Genomic DNA, 21286 nt, shown 5'->3' with positions numbered 1-21286 from the left:
CACGTTTGGTTGAGCTTCTGACTCTTGGTTTCGGCTCAGATCATGATCTGGAGGTTCATGGGTTCAAGCCCTGTGTTTGGCTCCATGCTGGCAGCATGGAGCCTGCTTGGGATTCTCTCTCTCTGATCCTTCCTTGCTTGTGCTGTCTTTGTCTTTCAAAATAGGTAAATAAACTTAAAAAAAAAAGAAAAGAGGGGCGCCTGGGTGGCTCAGTTGGTTGAGCGACTGACTTCGGCCCAGGTAGTGATCTCACGGTTTGTGAGTTCGAGCCTCCCATCGGGGTCTGTGCTGACAGCTTGGAGCCTGGAGCCTACTTCTGATTCTGTGTCTCCCTGTCTCTCTGCCCCTCCCCCGCTTATGCTCTGTCTCTCTCTGTCTCAGAAATAAATAGAAACATCAAAAAAAAAAAAAAGAAAGAAATTCCTTGACACTTACTAGATCTGAAATAACTGGAGACCTTGGTAATTCATAGTTCTCGGAATCCTTTTGTCAAAGATGACTGGATGATATAGGGCAGCTGGGTGGCTCAGTCTGTTGAGCGTCTGACTGTGGCTCAGGTCATGATCTCACGGTCTGTGAGTTCGAGCCCCACGTCAGGCTCTGTGCTGACAGCTTGGAGCCTGGAGCCTGCTTCGGATTCTGTGTCTCCCTCTCTCTCTGCCCCTGTCCTGCTCATGCTCTGTCTCTCTCTCAAAAATAAATAAACATTAAAAAAATTTTTTAATAAAAAAAATTGTCCTTTTTCTCACTTTTCTGAGTTCTACTCCCCAGTAATTTAGTACTTCTTCTATATACTCAAATTTGTCACGTTAGTAGGGAACTATAATTCACGTTCTTTTAGATCTCAGTGTCCATTTTTACAAGGAAGAGTTGGTTTCTGACTTTAAAGCAAATCCTATTATTTGTAACTAAATATATTTGAATATTACAATAGGTGTAGTTGGATTGGGCACTCAGCTGTTAATATTTTGTCTTTTAAGGAAATTAAAATTAGATTTATATATAAACTTATTATAAAGGCAAACACTTGATCTTCTACCTTATAAAGGTACTATTTGGATTTGTAAGCAACGATATTATATGTTTACTATACAAGCATACTTATTTTGAATTATCTTTTTCTAATTTGAAATTCCAAAGTCTTAATGTCTAAGGTAATTATGAATAGTTAAATTACAAATGGTTAAATAGGTAAAGCTGTAATATTAAAAAAAAATTTAACATTCATTTATTTTTGAGAGACAGAGAGACAGAGTGTGACCAGGGGAAGGGCAGAGAGAGAGGGAGACACAGAATCTGAAGCAGGCTCCAGGCTCTGAGCTGTCAGCACAGAGCCTGATGCAAGGCTTGAACCCACAAATGGCGAGAACATGACCTGAGCCGAAGTTGAACGCTTAAATGACTGAGCCACCCACGCACCCTAAAGTTGTAATATTTAAACGTAGGCTCTGTGGGGTGCCTGGGTGTCTCAGCTGGTTGAGTGTCTGACTCTAGATTTTGGGCTCAGGTCATGATATCGCAGTTGTGAGGTTGAGCCCTTTGTCAGTCTCTGTGCTAAGCATGGAGCCTGCTTGGGATTCTCTCTGTCTCTGTCTCTGTCTCTGTCTCTCTCTCTCTGTCCCTCTCCGTCTCCCTCCCTCCCTCCCTCTTTCCCTCCCTCTTTCCCTCTCCCCCTTTCCCTCTCCCCCTTCCCTCCCCCTCCCTCTTCCCCTCCCCTTCCCTTTTTCCCTCTCTGCCTCTCCCTCTGCCTCCTCCCCCACTCACATGCTCTCTCTCTATATACATATATAAAAATTTAAAAAAATTAAAAGTGAATATAAAGCTGTAAAATTACAATGGTCCTAATGTTTTAAGATTTATTTTTAAGTAATCTCTAGCCCAATGTGGGGCTCGAATTTACAACCTCGAGATCAAGAGTTGCATGCTCCACCGACTAAGCCAGCTAGGTACCCCTTATATTTTAATTAATTAGTTAATTAATTAATTTTCAAAGTAGGCTTCATGCCCAGTGTGGAGTCTAATGCAGGGCTTAAACTGATGACCCGGAGATCAAGATCTGAGCTGAGATCAAGAGTTGGATATTTAACCTACTGAGCCACCTAGGCACCCCACCCCTAATATTTTAGAAGAGAGAAAATATATACACACTCTGAGTAGGTTAAAAGGTATTACATGAACATGGCAATTGTAGTTCTGGAGAGTGGAATGGTAGGATATGGGTGATTTTATCTTTTTTTTCCCCTTTTTTTTTTTTAATGTTTATTTTATTTATTTTAGAGAGGGAGAGGGAGAGAGAATCCCAAGCAGGCTCTGCACTGTCAGTGTGGAGCCTGACACAGGGCTTAAACCCACGAACCATGAGATCATGACCTGAACCCAAACCCAAGAGTTGGATGAGCCACCCAGGCGCCCCTGGGTGATTTTATCTGTTGGATTTCTGTTACTTTACACTTTGGTTGCCTTAGTCACTGGCCTTTTCTAACAGCAAAGAGGATGTTAGAATAGGCAACCAATAAAATATGTCTATGCTGTATTTATAATACAGGTATTTCGAACATAGATTGTGGCTAACACCCAAAGGAGAATCTTGTGACACATTGCAAGGTGGAACAGAAATTATCTTTAGATCACTTTCTGTTTTGGATTGTTGTATGCCCCTGGGTTTTGTCTCTCTCCTCACTTTGGCCCCTCACTCCACTGCCCGTGTCATAAACGCACTGGTGCATGGATGTGAACTGCAAATCTGAATTTAAAATGAAGTTTTATATAGTGATGTAATGAATCCCTTTCGTAAGCAGTCCTGATTTGTGTTTCTCAACACATCTCTTGGTTTCCTTAGAATGCAGTACATAAATGAGAACTGTGACTTTGGATAAACTTTTTAGTGATCTTTACAGTAATAAGTTCCCCATTAGACAATAGCTGTTTGCTTTATGACTTGTTGGTAAGTTATCCCCAAGGGGTTGAGAAATTCCTGTTTTGAAAAGTCCGGAAAGTCTTTGGTGACTTACTGTTTCATTTTTATTTTTCTTTTCTCTAAAGTTGTAGAGAACACGATCACACTGAGGTTCCCCTCCTATGCTGGCACCTCCTGTCTGCTAACCTAAACTTAGCACTTACACCTTGAGAGAACGACGCCCGATGTCATGCCCTAAGCCAGCCCCTGTATGGAATGAACTCATTTCTCTCCTGTGCACCCAGAATGATACTTGGCATTCAAATTGTGCAAATCATTTTCTGTGTGTCCTGCTGTTCAGTGAAAGTGGTTATTAAATCACAGGCTTCCCCCTATTCTGCAGATGAGAAACACTTTAGTTAGACCTTACATGGAGCTCTTTAGATTAATTTGTGATTTGGAAAACCAGAACTGAGATTGTGAAATAAAGTAGGCTCTTGTAAAACTTTTTCCAGTAAAACAGTTGCCACAAGCTAGTTGGCAATGGTTTTCGTAGACAATCTGGCTAGTGATCTCTTAAGGATATGCAATTCTTATGAAGAGCATGTGGGCTGATTGCCCTGTAGCTGCTGTTAATGAAATAGGGTTTGTAGCTAAGCAGCCTGTAAGGAGATCAGCACTATTTGACTCTTTGCCCATGTTCTCCTTAAAAATACTACCTGCTCTCTGCCTTCAATTTACATTGATTAAAAAAAAAAATAGGATAGCTATTACGATATTACCTAGAGTGATTAGACTAAGAAGCAGAGCATAACGTCAGTCATTTTTGCTTCAATTTTATGGGAAAAAACTAGTAACTGGTTTCTGGTCTAAGTAATGACATAATTATTGTACTACTTAACTATATCCCATTTGTGTTGTCTCCCCACTAAAACCAAAACCTCAACAACAAAAACCCCTCTGAGTTGTGGACTTGAAATGAATTGGGCAATTTTCAAGAACTTGTAATTTTTTTAATGGTTTGAAAATGCAGACATTCATGTGCGACCTCAACATTCATCTCTAATTGAGCAGGTGTGATGGGATGTTGCTTTGTGGCTCTAACATGGAACATCAGGGAATAGACTGTGATGGCTCTACATTTGTATCCAAGATAAGCAATTAAATAATTAGTCTATTTTTTATCAATTTATAACACTGAATTTTATAAAAAGTGAGTGTCTAGGGGTCCCTGGCTGGCTCAGTCTGTAGAGCAGGCAACTCTTGATCTCAGGGTTGGGACTTCAAGTCTCACATTGGGATAGAGTGTACTTAAAAAAAAAAAAAAAAAAAAAAGTTGTCTATTTTTCTTTAAATCCTTTATTAGGAAAACTATAGCTTTTTGGTTACACAAGAAAAGCAGTATCCAAAAAAATAGAATGCAAGCCACATATGTAATGTTAAATTTTCTTTTTAATTAAAAAAAATTTTTTTTAATGTTTGTTTATTTTTGAGAGAGAGACAGAACATGAGCGGGGGAGGGGCAGAGAGGGAGGGAGACAGAATCTGAAGCAGGCTCCAGGCTCTGAGCTGTCAGCACAGAGCCTGGTGCGGGGCTCGAACTCACAAACTGTGAGATCGTGACCTGAGACGAAGTCGGCCGCTTAACAGACTGAGCCACCCAGGTGCCCCTGTAATGTTAAATTTTCTAGTAGCCACATTAGAAGTAGAAAGATTTAGTGAAATTAATTTTAATAATATATTTTATTTAACCCAGTACATCCAAGATATTATCATTTCAACATTAGTGAGATATTTTTTTTTAATTTTTTTTTTTAACGTTTATTTATTTTGAGACAGAGAGAGACAGAGTATGAACGGTGGAGGGGCAGAGAGAGAGGGAGACACAGAATTGGAAGCAGGCTCCAGGCTCTGAGCTGTCAGCACAGAGCCCGACGCGGGGCTCGAATCCATGGATTGCGAGATTGTGACCTGAGCGGACACTTAACCGACTGAGCCACCCAGGCGCCCCAACATTAGTGAGATATTTTACATTCTTTTTTTTTGTATTAAGTCTTCAAAACCCACTGTACATTTTGCACTTACAGTATATCTCAGTTTGAACTAGCCACATTTTGAGTGCTCAGTAGCCACATGTGGCTAGTGGCCCCCATATTGAATTAATGTAAATCTAGAGTTTCAACACATTTGTGTGCAGTAGACTCTACATAAATTGACATATTATACAGATTTCTATGCAGATCACATCCTGAGAAACATAAGGCAGATCTTGACACTTTTAGTTCTGAGGCAGATTTTAACCCGGCCCTAATGTGAATATTGTAAGAGAATTCTAATGGCCTTTGATTTCTTATTGAGGGTGACACACGCCATGGTTATAATGCCTCAGCTACCCCTTTCATTCCAGCCAGTGTTTGGTATACATGTACCACTGCCCAAGCAGCATCTGTCCTGTGGCAGGTTGGTCTTGGGGGTGGCAAGGAGAGGGGCAACCGCAAAGGCATGGTAGATGAACGTGTTTGGGAGGTTCCTAAGAGGATAGAAGACATTGTTTAGAAAAAAAAAAATTCCCAAGCACCCAGGAAACTTACTTAATTCCCCTCTAATGCTGTTGGAAAATTGAATTTATTTGTGGAAACGTATTGGTCTGATTGGGGCAAATATCTCATTCTGAAATTCTCATCTCTTTGCTTTATTGAATTTTTTCATCAGTGGAATTTAAGCCCTTGGTACATGAGGAGGGAAATACCTCAGGTCTGTGCTATAAGTGTAAAGTACACAACGGATTTAGAGAAGTCAGTACCAAAGGAAGAATGTAAAGTATCTCTTTAATTTTTATGCAGTTATATGTTGAAGTGATAACATTTTATACTCTATGTAGATAGATATGTATGTCTATGTATATCTACGTAGATATATATACCTATGTATATATCTACATAGATATGTATATATATACTATATATTTTTTTTTAATTTTTTTTTTCAACGTTTATTTATTTTTGGGACAGAGAGAGACAGAGCATGAACGGGGGAGGGGCAGAGAGAGAGGGAGACACAGAATCGGAAACAGGCTCCAGGCTCCGAGCCATCAGCCCAGAGCCCGACGCGGGGCTCGAACTCACGGACCGCAAGATCGTGACCTGGCTGAAGTCGGACGCTTAACCGACTGCGCCACCCAGGCGCCCCTATACTATATATTTTGAGTGTTTTTAATTTTATTATTTATTATTTTTTTAAGTAAGCCTATGCCTCACACGAGGCTTGAACTCACAAGCCTGAGATCAAGAGTTTCATGCTCTCGTGGGGCGCCTGGGGTGGCACAGTTGGTTAAGTGTCCAACTTCAGCTCAGGTCATGATCTCACTCTCTGTGAGTTTGAGCCCCACATTGAGCTCTGTGCTGACAGCTCAGAGCCTGGAGCCTGCTTCGGATTCCATGTCTCTCCCTCTCTTTGCCCCTCCCCCACTTGCGTTCTGTCTCTCTCAAAAAAAAATAAATAAATAAATAAACAATTTAAAAAATTTTAATTTACTTGTTTCTTTTTAGTTTTTTTAATATGGCTACTAGAAAACCCAAGATTCTGTATGTGGCTTGCATTACATCTCTTTTGGATGGTGTTCCTTAGATTGTTCATTGTTCAGTATAAAAGACCACTGGGGAGGGGGGGCGCCTGGGTGGCTCAGTCGGTTAAGCGGCCGACTTCGTCTCAGGTCATGATCTCGCGGTCCGTGAGTTCGAGCCCCGCGTCGGGCTCTGTGCTGACAGCTCAGAGCCTGGAGCCTGTTTCGGATTCTGTGTCTCCCTCTCTCTGACCCTCCCCCGTCATGCTCTGTCTCTCTCTGTCTCAAAAATGAATACAAACATTAAAAATTTTTTTGAAAAAAAAAAGATATTTCCGTGACCCAAGCTATTCAGAAAGAGGACTAAAGGTGATTAGCCAGGTTGGTTTCTCATACCTGAGCATTTCCCTGGTGTATTCATGAGCTTGTATGCCTGGGGACAAAACTTGTATGCCTGGTATTTAGCATCTCTTCTTTCTCATCCCGGAATGAGAACTTTCAAAACAAAATTACTTTTCATTGAGTGGGAGAATCCCAGGCAGGTCCTTGCTTATACTTTTAAACCTGTATTCCTTGAGTTTTGCTCTCCGTCCTCCCTGAGCAGCCACATTCCGCATTTTGGTTTTAGTTTAGGGTTTGGTGTATATTCCTTCCAGTTCACCCACTGAAAAGGGGGGACTGGGTGGAAAGGAAGGAGCTAACATCTGTTCAGCATCTGTTGTGTGCCAGGCACTGGGCTGGGTTCTTTGGAAATATCTCAACAACCATGAGAAATAGAAATTATGATCTCTTCCTCTGATGAGGAAGTGGAAACCTGGAAGTTATGTAATTTTTCAGCTTCACATACTTCTGGTAGATAATGGATTCTGGAACTTGGCAGAGGCCATGCTGACCTTGACATCCTAGCCAATAAGAAGTTGCGATGTGGTTCCAGAGTTAGAGACTGTGAATGTGTACGTATTGTTGTACACGGGGAGAAACACGCAGGATCCTTTCCAAAGCATCTTTTATTCCTAAGCGCAGACCTGATGCCTGTGCTGGGTAGGTGGGGTGTTTCTAGATTATTGACTCCTACTTGGGCTTGCAGTGACCGTATGAACACTTTGGTTTACAGCTGGGACCCCTGACTCCCGCAGGATGGCCCAATGGAATCAGCTACAGCAGCTCGACACACGGTACCTGGAGCAGCTTCATCAGCTGTACAGTGACAGCTTCCCAATGGAGCTGCGGCAGTTTCTGGCCCCTTGGATCGAGAGTCAAGATTGGTAAGTCCTTCCTGAGAAACTCCCCAAATTGTCAGGTTTTGGTTTGAGTCAAGAGACGTAACGTGCTGTAGCTTCATTCTGTGCTACCTATTTCATCAAAAAACTTAGGGGTGTAGGTGGTGGGGTGAAAGAGATCAGGAGATAAAGAGGTACTCTCGGTCTTGTAAAAACGTTTTCTGTATTAGAAGTGTGTGCGGGCAACTGTCTCTTGGCACACTGAAGCAGCCTGCTTGGTGGTGGATGTTTTGAAGGCTGATTTGGATCTCATTGACTTGGTGAGATCCTCTGTGTGTTCTGACACTCCAGGCATGTGCTACAAATATTTTTTATCTCAATGAAAGTTCTGGCATGGGTAGAGATTCGGGCCCATAATTCTGATTCCCTTTTAGTTATAGGAAGAGACACAGATAAGAGAAATAGACTCTTTCATAGAGGAGATAATGGCACAGAATTCCAATGACTGTTTCCTTCATTTTAATGTGTTCAGATCCACCTATTAATTTTCATTTAATTCCGGCCTGTGACCTAGTTTTTCTAGAGTTTGGTGAGGGGCCAGGGAGATGATGCAGAGAGGATGGAGATAGACCGTGCCAGCCTGGGATTGCTTATTAGCTACTACTAATCTGACCTCAGAGCTAAGAATTTAAAAGCACAACAGCATATCTGTCCACTTCACCTGAATATTTTTATAAATATAGACTCTGACAGTGGCTACTGGGATCTGGAATAATTGTTAATAATCATCAAATTCATAATATTTCTTGTTGCTCAGCAAGGTGAATCTAAGTGATGAGTGGGTTAAAGCATCGGCTTTGCCTTGTTTTCTACCCTCCTTGATGGTGGTTTCTATGCGTGTGCATGCACATGTGTGTGTGTAGGTTTCAGAATCATTCTGTATCCTTCTTCCTTTTCCTAGGGCATATGCGGCCAGCAAAGAATCACATGCTACTTTGGTGTTTCATAATCTCTTGGGTGAGATTGACCAGCAGTACAGCCGTTTCCTACAGGAATCGAATGTTCTCTATCAGCACAATCTGCGAAGAATCAAGCAGTTCCTTCAGGTGTGATGAGAAACTTGACCCCCGCAGAGTAGGGTGTTCACTTTCTGTCCAGGAAGTATTTCTTTTCTCATTTGGCTAAGTATTGAGATCCTATCTTGTACTTTCAATCAAAGGAGAAGCTAGTAGCCCTTTCTCAAACCTCTGTATACCCACCCTTGAGCATCTTTATCTGAAATCCACTTCTTTTGTCTGTTGAGGTAATGCTAGGATTGTTATGTTAATTATATTGTGTTAGCATGTTAATAACATGATCAGTAACTAGTGGTTTCATAGGAAGATGAGTTATTTTTATTTTTTAATTTTTATTCATTTTTTAAGAAACTTTAAAAAATGTTTATTTTTGAGAGAGAGAGAGAGAGAGCGCGCACAAGCAGGGGAGGGACAGAGAGAGAGACACACAGAATCTGAAGCAGGCTCCAGGCTCTGAGCTGTCAGCACAGAGCCTAGTACAGGGCTTGAACCCACGAACCGTGAGATCATGACCTGAGCCGAAGTCGGATGCTCAACCGACTGAGCCACCCAGGTGCTCCAGTGACTTATTTTTAAATGTTAAATGTTTGACCATAACTGGATACTCTTAGACAAAGTCTGTTGCCTTTGACCAGGATAACATACTGTCCAAAGACTCAGACTAACATGTCTTCAGTCACAGGTGTACAGCTCATTGTGACAATCTTTTTCCTGTTCGTCCCTTCATCTCCCACTGGTGGGGGTCAGGCTCTGAGACCCTCGTTTGATTGTTTCATATAGTAGATGTAATGCTCATCAATCTATGAGGAAGTTAGCTTTAAGTCAGCAAAATTGGATCCGCATTTCCTTAGTCTGCTGCTACTACTTTTCATCTCTCTCTCCCACCTACAGAGCAGGTATCTGGAGAAGCCAATGGAGATTGCCCGAATTGTGGCCCGGTGCCTGTGGGAAGAGTCCCGCCTGCTCCAGACTGCAGCCACTGCAGCCCAGGTGAGCCGTGGGAAGAAGCAAAGCACTATTGAAGATGTGCTTTCCTTCTGACGTTCAAAGATGTGCTTGCTCTTACCCAGTTGTTAGGGTGTGCACCGACCTCCATGGTAGAAGTGGGTGTTTTGGTGTTTTTTCTTCTATCCAACGAAAAGAATTCATTTTTTTTTCTTGAGTATATAATGCACTCTCCTTTAAAAAAAAATTTTTTTTTTAACATTACACAATGGTACAGGGAAGAAAGTTTTACAAAAATCTGCAATGTCACTCCCTTCCTTTATTATCTCTTCCCAGGAAACCAACATTAATAGTGTGGTGTATATGGTTTCATACCTTTCTCCAGACTCATATAGATTACAGAAAATACACACATACACACACACACACACACACACACACACACATATCATATTTAAATGGTTTTGCTTCTCTGCCTCTTGCTTTTTTCATTTAATATCATGTCATATAAATCCTTCTAAGTCCAGTAGTGTAAAGCTAACTCATTTTCTTTATTTGCTCTATAATATTCTGTGGTATAGATTTGCTATACTTTATTCAATTATTCTTTCTTTGACATTTGCTTCATCCTGGTTTTTTTCCCCCCATTATAAACACTACTGCAATGTCTCCCTATACAACTTTATGTTTGCACTTTGATTTCTCTATGATAAATTTCCAGGCATGGAATTGCTGGGTCAAAGGGTATATATATTTTAGTTTCATAGATCTAGATTCCCTTCTCTAAAGACTGTACCAGTTCACGTTTGCACAAGTGGGGTATGATAAGGTACTGTTCCTGGGTGCCACCTTGGATATTATTTGAGACTGAATCATTCAGGTTCATGTGCATTTCTCTTTTGTGCTTAAGTTTGAGAATATCCTCACTAGAGCTAGAGATGTGGTTAGCCTAGGGGATAGAGAGAACATGACACTAACTTCCACTGGGAAACAGTTCCATGCCACTGGCCCCATCACTTCTGTTGTTATATGACAGACATATCACTTATATTGATACATGATAGACATATCTATCTAGAACATCTAATATATTATCTATGTAGAATATCTAAAATATCTATAACATCCAATCTATTATGTGTGTATGTGTGGATATATCTTACTGTGTTGTGCTAGTTATCATGACCCCTTGCTTTAGAGGAGGTTGTGGTCTGGGAGAAACAGAAAAATCAAACAATTTTATAATGCAATAAAATATAAAATTAAAATATACTAAAAAAGAAGAACGAAACTTAAATAGATCAGTGACCATAAATATATATTGAAAAAGACTTTTAAAAAACTGTACACTCCCTTTCCCACCAAAAAAAAAAAAAGCCAATAGGCCCGATGGTTTAAAAGTTGTATTTTAACGGACTTTCATGGTATGGATTGTTCTGTTATCATTCAAACTCTTCCAAAGTCTAGAAAGAAAAGAGATGTTTCCAACTTATTTTATGAGGCTGGAATAATCCTAATATCAAAACCCAAAAAAGACAGTGTAAGTAAAGAAAATGATTACGATTTTGGTATTCTAGTTAGGGTACCAACCATGGCTTATATTCTAGGAGTGCAAGGATGGCTCAACATTAGGAATTCTATTAATGTAATTCATAAAATTAGTAAGATAAAGAAGAAAAACCTTCATTTTTGTTACACAACAAATGTAGTGTCCATTCTAGATAAGAAGTAAGAAACTTTCTTAACACAGTAAATAATATTTGTCAGAACTTTCTTAACACAATAAAGAATATTTGTCAGAAACCAAACAGAACAGTATGCACATGATGGAACACTAAACTATTCTCGTTAAAAGCAGTTACAAGATTGAGGATGCCTCTTGCCATTAATGTTTTTCTGAAGGATTCAGCCAATACAGTAAGACAGAAAAAGGAATGAGGGCATAAATGTTGGAAAGCTAGAGACAAAATTGTCATTATTTATAGATGGATAGGGCTTCCTACAAGATCCAAGGGAAATAATTAAAAAGAAACAAAAAACAAAAACACCACTATTGGAGGGGCACCTGGGTGGTTCAGTCAGTTAAGTGTCTGACTCTTGATTTTGGCTTGGGTCATGATCCCACGGTTCCTGGGTTCGAGCCCTGCATACACCTCTATGCTGACAGGAGCCTGCTTGCAATTCTCCCTCCTTCTGTCTCTCCCCCTCCCCTGCTCACGCTCTTTCTCTCTCTCTCTCAAAATAAATAAGCTAAGAAAAAAAAAAAAAGAAAAATAAACTATTGGAACTAACCAGAGTTTAGGAAGATGAATGCATTCAGGATAAATATTTTAAGAATTTTATCTAATTTTATTTATTTATTTATTTATTTATTTATAATTTTTATTTTATATTTTTGAGAGAGACAGAGTGCAGGGGAGGAGCAGAGAGAGAGGGAGACACAGAACCCGAAGCAGGCTCCAGGCTCTGAGCTGTCAGCACAGAGCCCAGCATGGGGCTCAAACCCATGAACCGTGACATCATGAGCTGAGCTGAAGTTGGATGCTCAAGTGACTGAGCCACCCAGGCATCCCTATTTATTTCTTTCTGAGAGAAAGAGAGAGAATCCCATGAGGTTCAGAGAGAGAAGGAGAGAGAAGGAGAGAGAATCAGAGCCCGGAGCGGGGCTAGAGCTCACCCGATGTGGGGCTCAAACTCATGAACCGTGAGATCATGACCTGAGCCAAAACCAAGAGTCACACGTTCAACCGACTGAGCCAGCCAGGTGCCCCACCATCGTAACCATTTTTAAGCGTATAGTTCAGTAGTGTTAAGTTCAGTAACATTATTGTGCAACCTTTCTCCAGAATGCTTTTCATCTTGCAAAAGTAAAATTCTGTACCCATTAAACAGTAGCTCTTTTTCATTCCCCTTTTATTCTAGTCACTGGCAACCACCATTCTACTCTCTGTCTCTGTGAATTTGACTACTCTGGGGACCTTATTAGAAGTAGAATCATAACACTGTATTTTTGTGACTGGTTTATTTCGCTTACCGTAATTCCTCACAGTTCATCCTTGTTATATCACATGTCAGAATTTCCTTCCTTTCAAAGACTGAATAATGTTCCACTGTATGTATACCCCATTTTGTTTATCCATTTGTCTGTTGAGGGACACTTGGGTGACATCCACCTTTTGACTCTTGTGAATAATGCCGTTATGAACATAAGTGTACCATTGTTTTCTCTTGCAAGACAAAGATGTAGCAGGAACATAGAAGAAAGGACATTTAAGTCTAACTGAGGGAGTCAGGGAAGGTATCACGGAGAGAGAGATTGTGTTTGAGCCAAGACGTAAGGCTGATTACATGTGCACCAGGCTGATGAGGAGAGAGCCCTCCAGGCAGAGAGAAGATCGTGTTCAGACAGGGAAACCTTAACGTGTGTATTCTTGGGAGGAGTGTGGAAAATTCAGCATCTGGTTGGATAAGGAATGATCAGCTAGTCAAGGGCTATATTGTGAACATCTCTTTAGTCATGCCCAACAGCTGGGCTTTGGAAAAGCAGTTTGCTGCAAGGGTCCTGTGGCCAGACTGCCTGGGTTTGAGCCCCATAGCTCTGCCACTTGCTGTGGAGCCTCAGGCAATGGGGGTGTTCCTCTAGTAGGAATGACTATAATTCCTACTTCATGGAGCTAAATTAATTCATGCCTGTAAAATGCTTAGAACGGTGCCTGACACATGTGAAATGAGCATTAACTGCTTTCTGCTGCTGCCATCACAATCACTGTCACCATCATGATCACTGTCACCACTCCTGTAAGAAACGGGAACCCACGGAAGAACTTTAAGCGGAAACTGCCGTGCTCCGATATAGGTGAAAGGGTAACTGATAACACTCACTGTTCGAGACACTGGAGATAGGGAGGTTGTCCAGGCATCACTAGAGCTTTCTGTTGGGGAGAACCTTTATGTTTGCATCCTGTCCCATAAGATAAAAATATTCGATTTAAGTCAATTTGGGTAGAGGCTCCAACTTTATTTATCATGAGAGGTAGGTGCCCTAAGGATGTTCCCAATCTTAGAGATCAGGCGTTGGCAAACTATGCCCGTGGCTCAAATCCAGCCTGCCATGCCTGATTTTGCAAACGAAATTTTGGGGAACACAGCCACACCCATTTACGTATGCCTTGTCCGTGGTTGCCTTCATGCTGCGGTGACAAGGCTGAGTATTTACAACAGAGCCTGTATGACCCACGAAGCCAAAAATATTTACCACCTGGCCTTTTTAGAAAAAGTTGCAGCCCTTGATCTAGAACTACAAGTTGGATATTTGAGGCTTCAGCCCAGGCCCTACTGTTATTTTCTCTGTTGTCATCATCTGGCATATTTTGAAGTGTCTCTTATGGGCAAAGCACCAGGAGATAGGAAGACGAGTAGATGTGATCCCTGCTAATCATTGCTCTCAGTCTAGTTGGGATTGAAGGTATACAGTCAGTCAAAGTGAGAGAAACATAGAGGAAGATGTGAGTAATCTTGCCTACAGTAGTTGAATAAGGTTTTACAGGAGAGCAAATGGTGGCACTGAGTTTGAAGGTGAATAAGTTCAGGTGTGCTTGTGCAGAAGCACATGTCAGGCAGAGCAGACAGTGTGTGGGGAGGTAGAGTGTGAAAAACATGCTGTATGTGGGGAAGAGTGGGTAGTTTGGGGTGACCGACAGGGAGGGAAGGTTTAACTTGTTACCAGATTATGTGAAACGTCTGTCTGTGCTGGGCTGAGATGATATACCTGGAATCAGTGGGGAGCCAGTAATTCTTACAAGGGTACTAGAGGCGGGCTTCTGTGGGTGGTAATCAATCACATCCTTTCCCCTTTAAGTGCAATGGCAATTTAGAAATAGACGTGGCAGCCAAACACAGACTAAAATATCCGCTGTGCTGTTGGTCAAATGAGACTGGAAAACATAGTTTGGGCAGGTGACCACGAGGGATTCCAGATGCCTGCCCCTGTGTTAGATGTTGGGATGGAGAGATTGGGTTTGCAGAGCAGTATACATCCATGTGGAGTTTCAGAGACCATAGACTAATACCCACTTAACACTGAGAGATGGATCTCTAGAACCACTTCTAGAAACCAGGCCCTCGCTCCTGCCCTGGGGGTGCCCCAGGAAGGCAGAGGTGGAGGAGAGAGGCACCAGCTAACATGCTGGGTTCTTCGAAGATCTGCGAGTGCAGAGTGTTTCTCTTAATCTCACCGATCAGATGAGTCACTCCCCCTATGAAGAGAATAAATAGGGGTGGAGGTTGCCTTCCCTAAACTTCTCAGGGAAGTTTGTGTTCTCTGGATTTGGATGGGGGCCGTGGGAGAGGGAGAGAATGGATCCCTCTAGAACTGGCATGTTTGGATCACTTTTGAAGACTCCTGGTAGCAGTATAGAGAACAGATTAGAAGTCAGAGAGATCAGTAGTTGGGGCTTGACATGAGCCAGCGGCACAAATAGAGATCTGTTTGCAAGATTACAGAACCTAAAGCCAGGAGAATCCGGTGACTCAGTGTGAAGTCTGTCTTTGCGAATTTCTGCTTTGAAAAACTGGGTCTATAATGTCTTTCCTAGACTCTCAATTCCGTTCTGTTGATGGATTCCTCAGTCCTATGCCAGCAGACTGTCTTGATCACTGCAGCTTTTATGTGGTCTTTTAAAAAATTTTTAATTTATTCGTTTTAAGTAATCTCTACACCCAACATGGGGCTCAAATTCACCACCCTGAGATCAAGTGCTACACGCTCCTTTGACTGAGCCAGCCAGGAGCCCAGATTTTCTGTTACTTTGACAGAATTTACCATGTTTATATTCCAGGGGCTCTCCGACCTTTTCAAGGCACCACCCTTCCCTTCTCCCCTGAGGTATTCTCTCTTCATGTAGCATTTGACCTCTGGAACAGTGGTTTTTTATTATCCCGCAAAAACGTGTCGGGCACCACCTACACTAAATGGGCATCGAAAATCTGCTGTCATAATTGTTCTGAAATTTTTTTTTTTCAACGTTTATTTATTTTTGGGACAGAGAGAGACAGAGCATGAACGGGGGAGGGTCAGAGAGAGAGGGAGACACAGAATCAGAGACAGTGTTCTGAATTTTTTAACATACGTTACCTAGAATGAAGTTTTTGCAGGTAGGGACCATGTCTTAGCTCAACATGTGGTCTCCTAGGGCGACACAGAGTGGCTTTTTAGTGTGGCCTGGGGCAAAAAAAGGCCAGGACACGGGCAAAACTACGGGAGAGCCTCCTGGGCACCGTGCTGATGACACCCGGCACGCTGCCTCTGTTTCCCTTCCCCTCACGGCGGCAGCAGCACCTCGGCCAGACGGGAAGGGTGTGGGTGGGATGGAGACTGGACAGAGGTGCTTTTTTTCCCCCACGTTTCCTGCATTCACACGGGTGTTCGCTCCCTTATTTGGCAGCAAGGGGGCCAGGCCAACCACCCCACGGCCGCCGTGGTGACGGAGAAGCAGCAGATGCTGGAGCAGCACCTGCAAGATGTTCGGAAGCGAGTACAGGTGAAGCAAGTCGTGGGCAGGAAGCCTTTCCTTGGGGACATTGCCTGTGGGTCCTGCGTGTGTCTCTGTTGAGGTTTTGGCTTCATTTTAATTCTCAGAAACTTTCTTTTCCCTCTTCCCCCGGGAAAATCTTTTTTTTTTTTTTTTTTTTTACTTCTATTTTTCTTTTTTGTTTTGTCTTAAACAGGACCTAGAACAGAAAATGAAAGTGGTAGAGAACCTCCAGGATGACTTTGACTTCAACTATAAAACCCTCAAGAGTCAAGGAGGCAAGTGACTATTAGAGACGTTAAAATCTGCTGTAGAAAGTGAGTGACTTGAGTTTCAGGACTTCTGTGTCTGGCGTCCCGTTCAGACTTTGCGGCAGGGGCGGGGGCGGGCGTTGGCACACGGGGGTGGGGGGATGGGGGGGGTAACCGGTGCCTCCGGGAGCCAGATGCGAAGCGTGCCAGTATCCCGTCAGGTCAAGGAGGTTTTCCTTCATCCGCAGACATGCAGGATCTGAACGGAAACAACCAGTCCGTGACCAGGCAGAAGATGCAGCAGCTGGAACAGATGCTCACGGCGCTGGACCAGATGCGGCGCGTAAGAGCATCCCCCTCACCTGCGCGGCCGCCGCGCCTTGTGGCAGACCTTGCCTGGTTTCTAATAAGCTCCTTTTCTGGAAGTGACTAAAGAGTGTGGTTAGAGACGGTCTGAGGAAATGTTTTCTGACTTTGTTTGGGTTTCCGACCAGAGCATCGTGAGTGAGTTGGCGGGGCTGTTGTCAGCCATGGAGTATGTGCAGAAGACGCTCACGGATGAAGAGCTGGCTGACTGGAAGAGGCGGCAGCAGATTGCGTGCATCGGGGGCCCGCCCAACATCTGCCTCGACCGCCTAGAAAACTGGTAAGAGATGACAGAGACGTTTTCCCTTTCTTTCTAGAAAGCTGTGCTGAAATCCTGGTCGTAACTGCAGGCCTCCGGGGCTGGTGCTCCGTCTCCAAGGTGGAGACTTTTTATATTCAAATCGAGTCTAAGAGTCTAAAGAGTTTCACCTTTTTGGACACCTTTTTTTTTTTTTTTTAATTTTTTAAATGTCCATTTTTTTGAGAGACAGAGAGAAAGAGAGACAGCGTGAGCAGGGGAGAGACAGAGAGAGAGGGAGACACAGAATCCGAAGCAGGCTCCAGGCTCTGAGCTGTCAGCGCAGAGCCCGATGTGGGGCTTGAACTCACGTGAGATCGTGACCTGAGCCTAAGTCGGATGCTTAACTGACTGAGCCACCCAGGCAACCCTGGACACCTTTTTGATAAAAATGTGTTTATGTTACTATATTTTAAGTACATATATATATATATATTTTTTTTTTTTTAATTTATTTCAAGTTAGTTAACATACAGTGTAGTATTGGCTTCAGGAGTAGAACCCAGTGATTCATCTCTTACATATAAGCATGTTTTATTTAATAGCTTAAATAAAGCTTTTGGTGTAACTATGTGGCACAGACTAAAGTTTGAGTTTTAGTTATTTTAATAATCTAAAATAATACATGCTCTTTATAAAGGAAAAAAATTCAAATACAAAAAATAAATAGAAAGAGGAAAAGTCTTTTAAAAAACCAATCATTCAGAGGTACCTATAGTTAAAATTTCAATGACCATTCCTCTGGACGTTTGTTATTGTACATATATATGTAAAGAGAGTCACCTACGTTTTCTTTCTTTTTTTAAATGTTTTTATTGATTTTTTTTTTTTTAATTTTTTTTTCAACGTTTTTTATTTATTTTTGGGACAGAGAGAGACAGAGCATGAACGGGGGAGGGGCAGAGAGAGAGGGAGACACAGAATCGGAAACAGGCTCCAGGCTCTGAGCCATCAGCCCAGAGCCCGACGCGGGGCTCGAACTCACGGACCGCGAGATCGTGACCTGGCTGAAGTCGGACGCGTAACCGACTGCGCCACCCAGGCGCCCCTGTTTTTATTGATTTTTGAGACAGAAAGAGACAAAGCATGAGCAGGGTAGGGGCAGAGAGAGGGGGAGACACAGAATCTGAAGCGGGCTCCAGGCTCTGAGCTGTCAGCACAGAGCCCGATGCAGAGCTTGAACTCACAAACTGTGAGATCATGACCTGAGCCAAAGTCAGACGCTTAACCGACTGAGCCACCCAGGCACCCATCTTTTTTATTTAATTTTGGTTATCTTTTTTAAATTTTTAAATTAAAAAAATTTTTTTAAGTTTATTTATTTATTTTGAGAGGGAGAGGGAGAGAGAGAGAGGAAGAGAGAGAATCCCGAGCAGTTTCCACACCATCAGCACAGAGCCCTATGTGGGGCTCGATCTCACAAACTGTGAGAGCACAACTTGAGCTGAAATCAAGAGTCAGACACTCAACCAACTGAGCCACCCAGGCGCCCCTTGGTTACCTTTTTTTTTAATGTTTGTTTATTTATTTTGAGATGGTCGCAGAGAGAGAGGTAGAGAGGGAATCCCAAGCAGGCTCTGTGCTGTCAGCACAGAGTCCGACACAGGACTCCGTCTCATGAACGCTGAGATCATGACCCAAGCCGAGATAAAAAGTCAGACGCTTAACTCACTGAGCCACCCAGGCGCCCCAGTGGGATCATTCTTTATCTGCTCTTCTGCTTTCATTCATGCAGCAGGTCTTGGTGAATATCCTTGACGTGCAAGGCCCAACAGTGAACATGATGCACCAGCTTAAATTATGAGAAACTTGACATAAAGGGGAACCACCAGACACGTAGAGCATGAAATTGGAAACTTAGGACAGCTCTGCCTGAGAAAGCCTGTTTGTTCATATCCTCAGTAACCCTGAGTTTTGTCAACTTACTGAAAGCTGTTTTAAGTGCTTTCTGATCAGGGAACCAAAAAGCTTGAGTTCTGGAAATAGGAGAATGGAAGTGCCAGAAGAGAGTCAGGGAGCCCAGAAATCCCAGCAGCTGCCCTGTTCCTTACCCCCCCAACCCTAAAATCTTTCACTTTCTCTCTTTGAGGTCTTTTAGTCTTTATTAATCATGTAGTTCAACCCCTTCTTTCATGCAAGGGGACATCGAGGTCCGCATGGTGAAGGGACCTGGCCAGGATTGCTCGGACAGTGAGCGGCAGAACGAGCTCAAACCCATCTTCTTGGGCCACCTAATTGTCAGCCTTTCCCCAGTCCCCACATTTTGGTCCAAAGACAGGTTAGGATGAAGACAGTGCCAAATTTCATATTTCACATTCTCCATTGCTGGGTTCCAATGCTTGTTACCTCCTGATGATAACTCCGTTCATGCTTCTTAGGGGTATGTTTTAACACTTCTTCCTTACGCCTAGCTCCCTCTCTGAAATGTTAAATTTGAGGAAGGTATTATTTTTTTTTTTTTGAATAAGCAAAAATCAATTTAATAATTCAAAATGAGTGAAATATTCTAACCACAGTTCTTATGGTTACATTAATTGATTTTCTTTTTTTAATGGCAAAAGCACAAACTTGAAGCATTAACCCAAAAGGATCTGAGGTCATTTCCCAGTCAATGTGATTAATGATTTCAGGTTCATCAGTACTTAAATTTGCAAATGGGAGTGTTGTGCTGTAAAGTAAGAAATGCTAATGCTGGTCGTATTTCACCTATAGTTTTCATCCTTCATTTAGGGCATATCTGTTCTTATCCTGAGGAAGGTATTATTTAAAATAATAATAAAAATAAAAGAAATTCCCTTTTGCTTATTTTTGTTTTATTTTTTAAACATTTTTTTTAATGTTAGTTACTTTTGAGAGAGAGACAGAGAGAGAGAGAGACAGAGCACAAGCAAGGAAGGGGCAGAGAGAGAGGGAGACACAATCCAAAGCAGGCTCCAGGCTCTGAGCTGTCAGCACAGAGCCCGACGCGGGGCTCAAATTCATGAACCATGAAATCATGACCTGAGCCAAAGTCAGACGCTCAACCGACTGAGCCACCCAGGCGTCCCTATTTTATTTTTCAGTAAGCTCTATGCCCAACGTGGGGCTTGAACTCAGGGCTTGACCCGGAGATCGGCTGTCACATGCTCTACCGCCTGAGCCAGCCAGGCTCCCCCCACCCACCTCCACTTTTCCTTATTTAATGCCAATGATTTATGCTATGTATATTTTACCACAATAAAAAAAAAAATGACCCTTTCTTATTTTAGGGGACTGCATGGTGGTGGGATTCCCTTCCCCTTCTCTAACCCTCACTGGTGCCGCACTCAGGTGCCTGGTAGCTTTCTTATTTTATTGGCAGGATAACCTCGTTAGCGGAATCTCAACTTCAGACCCGCCAACAAATTAAGAAACTGGAGGAGTTGCAGCAAAAAGTGTCCTACAAAGGGGATCCCATTGTACAGCACCGGCCAATGCTGGAGGAGAGGATTGTGGAGCTGTTTAGAAACTTAATGAAAAGGTAACTTAGAATTCTTTCTCTCATCACTGCCCCTCCCCCGCCACATACACCTCCTTCACTTTGGAGGCACAGGACAAAGACCGTTTCACCAGGAAGCTTATGGACTGCCGTCCTTCTCTGTGCCTTTCAGTGCCTTTGTGGTTGAGCGGCAGCCCTGCATGCCCATGCATCCCGACCGGCCATTGGTCATCAAGACTGGCGTCCAGTTCACTACCAAAGTCAGGTGGGCCCTGTCCTTCCTCTTCTGGTAGATACATCACTGAGAGATGCTCTTAGGATGAAAGAGAGTTGGTGGCCAGGGTTGTTCTTTCCAGGCATCACAGGCGATAGTATGGTGGGTATGGAATTTGTTGGCATAATATCAACTTGCTCTTTGACTCTTCTGTCAGAAGTGAAGGAACGGTTACCTCTTTTCGAGGTTACGTGGGCATCTTCCTGAAATGTCAAGCCCACGGTCTTAGTTCATTGTGTCTCCTTCTGCCCTGCAAGGGAGGCAAAATAATGCTGGTTATTTTCTGTTCTCTGAGCCTACTTTTCCCTGAGGATTTTAAGGGAAAGAGAAAGGCTTAGTGATCTAGAAGCTAAGAGGTAATTAGAGCAGGTGGGTGGTGAGCCTGGAGGGTGGGGTGTGACTTTCACACCC

General features: G+C 42.7%; 1 protein-coding gene across 5 annotated transcripts in view; it reads left to right on the top strand.

Moving 5' to 3' along the window:
* Window positions 1-21286, top strand: part of STAT3 (signal transducer and activator of transcription 3) — a 68453-nt gene that overhangs the window by 28517 nt on the left and 18650 nt on the right. For all 5 annotated transcript variants that reach the window (XM_030295554.2, XM_030295556.2, XM_030295558.1 and 2 more), the window contains 9 exons: window positions 7573-7723; window positions 8640-8784; window positions 9646-9744; window positions 16143-16238; window positions 16426-16507; window positions 16729-16823; window positions 16975-17126; window positions 20485-20643; window positions 20774-20866. In XM_030295554.2, coding sequence (XP_030151414.1) covers window positions 7596-7723; window positions 8640-8784; window positions 9646-9744; window positions 16143-16238; window positions 16426-16507; window positions 16729-16823; window positions 16975-17126; window positions 20485-20643; window positions 20774-20866 — 1049 coding nt within the window. In that variant the 5' untranslated portion in view covers window positions 7573-7595. The remainder of the gene's footprint in view (window positions 1-7572; window positions 7724-8639; window positions 8785-9645; window positions 9745-16142; window positions 16239-16425; window positions 16508-16728; window positions 16824-16974; window positions 17127-20484; window positions 20644-20773; window positions 20867-21286) is intronic.

This window comes from Lynx canadensis, chromosome E1 (assembly GCF_007474595.2).
Source record: "Lynx canadensis isolate LIC74 chromosome E1, mLynCan4.pri.v2, whole genome shotgun sequence".
Taxonomy (NCBI): Eukaryota; Metazoa; Chordata; class Mammalia; order Carnivora; family Felidae; genus Lynx; species Lynx canadensis.
Note: the sequence above shows the minus strand (reverse complement) of the source record. Positions and strands in the feature narration are given on the sequence as shown.